Below are 5,081 nucleotides of genomic sequence, written 5' to 3'. Positions count from 1 at the left end.
TACTTCATACACACAGCGGAGACGACATCTCATCTTCGGCCAAGTATCTGCAGATGGCAAGGGGGCTGAGGAAGTGCGGATTTGCCAATATGCCCTACACCAGATCCGCCATTGCCGCCATTGTGTGGTCGCAGCTTCACCAAAGATTGATCTTCACCAGATCTGCAGATGGCGAGAGGGCTGAAGACGGAGGTGGTGGCAATGGAGACCGCCACCACGATCAATGGAAGTGGTCGGCAGAGAGAGGGAGAGAGAATGAGAGAAAAAATAATGATAGGGGTAAATTTAATTTTTTGTATAAAAAATGACTAACTTTTAAATTTTTTTATGTTAATGGATATATTTTATTTTTATTACTATATCACAATAGATATTTTAAAACATTAACTCGTGAGTGTTATGTAAATAAATATAAGGAGAAGTCGAAAAAATTAGCAAAATTTTGTCAAGTAACTAAATAAGGAGAAAGCCAAAAATATTACTGAATTACTTCCCCCGTCTCACTTATCTTGGCACACTGATGAAGATAGAATCGTATATATAATATATAATATCGTTAATTATTGATTTGTGTTGTTGGTCAAGTTATTTTGTTTCCTCTTAGATGTTTAGAGTTTTATTATAAATAGAAGTTTTATTTATGTTTTATGGGAGTCGAATTGAGAGTTAAAATGTAGAGGGTGAGATTGTTTCCTTCTCGCAGTGTTCTTCCGATATTCATGAGTGAATCAACGGATTAACCCTTATTGTACGTATTCCGGTATACAGTGGTTATCAACGGAGTTCGTATATTTATCAGTATCATCAAATATATTTCATGTTTCTACCTGCATCACACACTTTTTAAAAGTATATGGTCCTTACCTTCTCTACACACATAAAATAAGTGGTTCCCTATCTATTTTACACTCGTAACACCTTATTCTTAATCTTCGTGCCCAAAGCAAATGTGTCAAAATAAGTGGGACGGAGTGAATAATAAACTAAAAGTTAGAATTTATGACATTGAAGAAAATACTTTCTCACATACACAATCACAAAAAAGTACTCTAATTTCATACAACAGAAAATAGCTCTAGCTAGGAAAAGAAAATTGTAGTATAATGCAAGGAAGCATATTATGATACATCATACATCAGATGACACAGTCATCGGCCATCAAGCACAGTGAGAGTGAGGTCGTTATTGGAGTAGCCATTTTGGTGTGTTGATCCGTCGCCTGGTGTCGAACCATTCTCGGCAAACACCGGTTGCTTGGGCACTGGCAGCTCAACAATTTCACGGCTCAGCATCGACAAAGCTATCTGAATGGTAGGTCTATTGTTTGGTGATTCTTGGACGCACAACAGCCCTATCTGAATGCATCGAATCATCTCTTCCTCCCACTCTCTACTCACTATACTTTCCTCCACGAAGCTTAAACCATTACCCTCACTCCACATTTTCCATGCCTGAAAGTTAAATCACATAAATATTCAATCTCGTAACTTCAAAAGATTAATATGTGAAAGTTGACAAGTGCTCACAAATCCTATAAGGCTCAGTGACCATTCATCATTGAAATAATGTGTGTTCTTTTTGCCCTTTATAATCTCCAGAATCAGCACCCCGAAACTGTATACATCAGATTTTTCAGAAAATCTGCCTTCCATTGCGTATTCTGGCGCCATGTATCCACTGTAAAATTATCTTATCATGTTAGCAAAACTTACAGGTTTATTCTCAGCAGCATAACTGATACTTACTATGTTCCCACGACTCTTGCAGTACTGCCATGGTCTTCGTTGCCTCCGAATATTCTTGCCATGCCAAAATCGGAGATTTTTGGATTCCAATCTTGGTCTAGTAGTACATTACTTGGCTTCAAGTCTCTGTGAATTATCCTCAGTCTGGAGTCCCTGTGAAGATATAGGATGCCTCGCCCAATGCCCTCGATTATGTTGTAACGCATTTTCCAATCTAACAACTTCTTTGTTGGATTTGTAGGACCTGCCCAAAACATATGTATATTATATAAACTATGCTGCTGAAAACGATTCAAATGAAGATTAGGATCGGTTGAACTGACCAAATATACAAGCGTCCAAGCTTTTATTTGGCATGTATTCATATATCAGAATCTTCTCTTCCTTGTCAACACAGCCTCCTAGCAGTTTGACAAGATTCCTGTGTTGAAGTTTGGAAATCACAATCACTTCATTCATGAATTCATGCACTCCTTGTCCAGAATCTGTTGATAGTCTCTTTACAGCAATATCTTTCCCATTCGCCAGAACTCCCTACCATGCAAAATACACATCCAATATCTGATGATCTTGCTGTTCATCAATGGGTGCAAACATGCAGAATTGAGCGCAAGCATCAAACTAGGAAATTTTTGTACCTTGTAAACAGGACCAAAACCACCCCTCCCAAGAAGATTATCTTCATGGAACTGGTTTGTCGCATTAGCAAGCATCTCGAAAGTGAACTTTGGCAACTCCCCAATATTGACTTCCTTTGATTCATTTCTGAGTACCATTGCAGTTGAATCCGTCGTGAACATATGTCCTGCTTCCAAAATACTTGTATCTTTTGCTTTGTCCCCTGATTTTACAAAGAACATGATTAATTCAAGAGTAGCATGCAGCAATGTCCAGGTAATAATGGGTGAATAGGCCAATACCTTTCTTCTTTACCATCAACCACCAAGCAATGAAGATCATAGTAGATATGCAAACAAAACCCACAGCTACTGGAATTATGATGTAAAACTTTCTCCCCTTGTGGCTATCTGGATAAAGAAAGTGGTTATTTCAATTCAGCCAACCTTGATTTATCATCAAAAAGTTCTCAAAGTCTGTAACTACGTTGGTAAGTAAAGCAAGAAAAATAAGGTATCCTCAATTAAACTAATAAAAAATGTGAAGGAAACTACCGAATTCAGAAGCAGAGAGACGAATGTAGAGATCAACACCAACGCGATCGAACTCCTGAGCATCAATCAAGATATTGCTCCAAAACATACAACCAATGTTAAGATCATAAGCATAAGCCAAGCAGGAGCAATTGGCCATACATGTGGTCCGACATTCGTCTTGCACCCTAGAAGGCAAGGGTTGAGCAAAGTCAGGAACCTTCATATACTGCAACCTCTGAAATCGATCTCCTTTTCCACATTGCAACTGGTTTCTCCTCCCGCAACCATTAGTCCAATTTCCTCTCCTCCATTCATCCTCATTCACGGGCTCAAACCCTCTCAAACAAGTACAGATAGGCGACTGCAGAGCATTACAACTACCAAAGGGCCCGCACTTGCCATAAACATCGCATTCGTTTTCAGGAGCCGTCCACACCAAGTCCCATCTCTTCTCGATGCCATTCCACACCTTCCGAATCACACTTCCCGAAGAATTCACGCTGGCCGTTATGTACACATTCTCCTGCGGCTTGGTGTAGAAGAAATTACCGGCGCTGTCGTTCTTCACTTGAGTGAAGCCGTCCAAGTAGGCGTAGAACATCTCCTTTATCCCCAGAAATATCAGCCCGTTCCACGGTCCGCTCCTCCAGTGCGGCCGCCCCTCATTCCATGCGAAGAGCTGTGGGATGCTCAAGGCGTCGAGGCCGGCGGAGAAGCTCCCTATCTCAGGGTCGCTGGCGTTTTTCCACGCCGACACCGCCACCTGCTTCCCTGTCTTCACGTTTTGGCTCAGCGTCATGCCCGGCACCACGACGTTCGTGGGTTCTGAGAAAGACTGCCATAGCGTGTCTCCCGTGGCAGCGTCCCGCACAACGAGATTCCCGGTGTCGAGGATTTGGACGCTGGAATTGACGGAGGAGGTAGTGAGATTGGTGGACCAGAGGGTTTGATTAGCTCCGTCTATGACCACGAGATTGCCGTCTTGGGATAGAGTTACGGCGCCCGAAGCATCTTTGAGGGGTTTCTCTCTGTTGGCGACCCATATCACGGTTTCCACTGAGAAGGCGAAGAAGACACCTACGTAGCGGTTGGTGGTGTTTGGAGGAGTGAAGAATCCTAATTTGTATATCTGCTTTTGGGATACGATGGTTTCTGGATCTTTGATGACAACACCGCCTGAAATGGTGTCTTCTTCTATGCTCGAGCTCAAACGTACAACACTTCCGAGGATTATAAGAACAAGTATTGATTTATGAACAAAGACTTGAGCGACTCTCTGTTTCATTGTACAACAATATTGGGAATTGAAGCAATGGGTTTATAATTTTGGTGGCTCGTCTTACCATGCATTATATATATAGTAAAACATACGATAACGCATAAGAACTCATTTTGATTGTTTTGAAAATAAAAGATTATTGAAGTTTCGAGTTTGTGATGGGTAGCAATGATGATGCGTTCAAAGTGGCCATTGTCCAAAGAGGGAGACTTGGAAAAGTGATTGGAGGAGACTTGGACTTTTGAGTCTTCTATTGAAGCGAGAAAATTAATTGTGTGGTAGTGCAAGTGCAACATTTTTTCTTTTTTCGGGACCAATGCCCAAGTTGGTGTAACGACTCAACTTGGTCAGAGAATGACATGTCGTTGTGTGCCATATATTTCAAAATCAAAGAATTTGAACTATGTCCCCTTGGGATGGCCTAGTGGTTGGGGTAGTTGCCTGTTGTCCTAGAGGTCACAGGTTCGAGTACTCTCGGCCACAATAACCACTAGGTGGGGTGTGTGTGTGGTTTGTATTATTTATAATGTAATTTCATAAAAAAAAAAAAAAAAGAAAAGAATTTGAACTATAATCAGTGGCACCAGAAATAGTAAGGCATTTTACAATTCAAATGGGTGGTATTATTTTTTTGAATATTTTTTTTTATGGTATCCTTTTTTTCATAATTTTGTGTGTCTCGCCATTAATTTTACTTGTTTATAAAAGATGTATTATAAAAATAGGAAATATTATTGTATAATAAACTATCATTAATACGTTTCACTAAAAATTGAAAATTAACAATTTATATATTAGAATTAATTAACTCTAACATCAATTATTAATTACAAATTGTAAAATAAATATAAATATAATTATAGATCCTAATTAGGCTAATGAACTTTAATTAATAATCTTAAA

General features: G+C 39.7%; 1 protein-coding gene across 1 annotated transcript; it reads right to left on the bottom strand.

Moving 5' to 3' along the window:
- Positions 1–1,005: 1,005 nt before the first annotated feature.
- LOC130985690 (G-type lectin S-receptor-like serine/threonine-protein kinase At1g11300) lies at positions 1,006–4,408 on the bottom strand. Its single transcript, XM_057908777.1, has 7 exons — positions 2,918–4,408; positions 2,666–2,773; positions 2,384–2,586; positions 2,069–2,279; positions 1,746–1,989; positions 1,527–1,677; positions 1,006–1,451 (listed from the first exon to the last, which is right to left on the bottom strand). Exons 1-7 carry the CDS (start codon positions 4,182–4,184, stop codon positions 1,149–1,151), a joined length of 2,487 nt encoding a protein of 828 aa, XP_057764760.1. The 5' UTR covers positions 4,185–4,408; the 3' UTR covers positions 1,006–1,148.
- Between the last annotated feature and the right edge of the window lie 673 nt (positions 4,409–5,081).

Source organism: Salvia miltiorrhiza, chromosome 5, assembly GCF_028751815.1.
Source record: "Salvia miltiorrhiza cultivar Shanhuang (shh) chromosome 5, IMPLAD_Smil_shh, whole genome shotgun sequence".
Taxonomy (NCBI): Eukaryota; Viridiplantae; Streptophyta; class Magnoliopsida; order Lamiales; family Lamiaceae; genus Salvia; species Salvia miltiorrhiza.
Note: the sequence above shows the minus strand (reverse complement) of the source record. Positions and strands in the feature narration are given on the sequence as shown.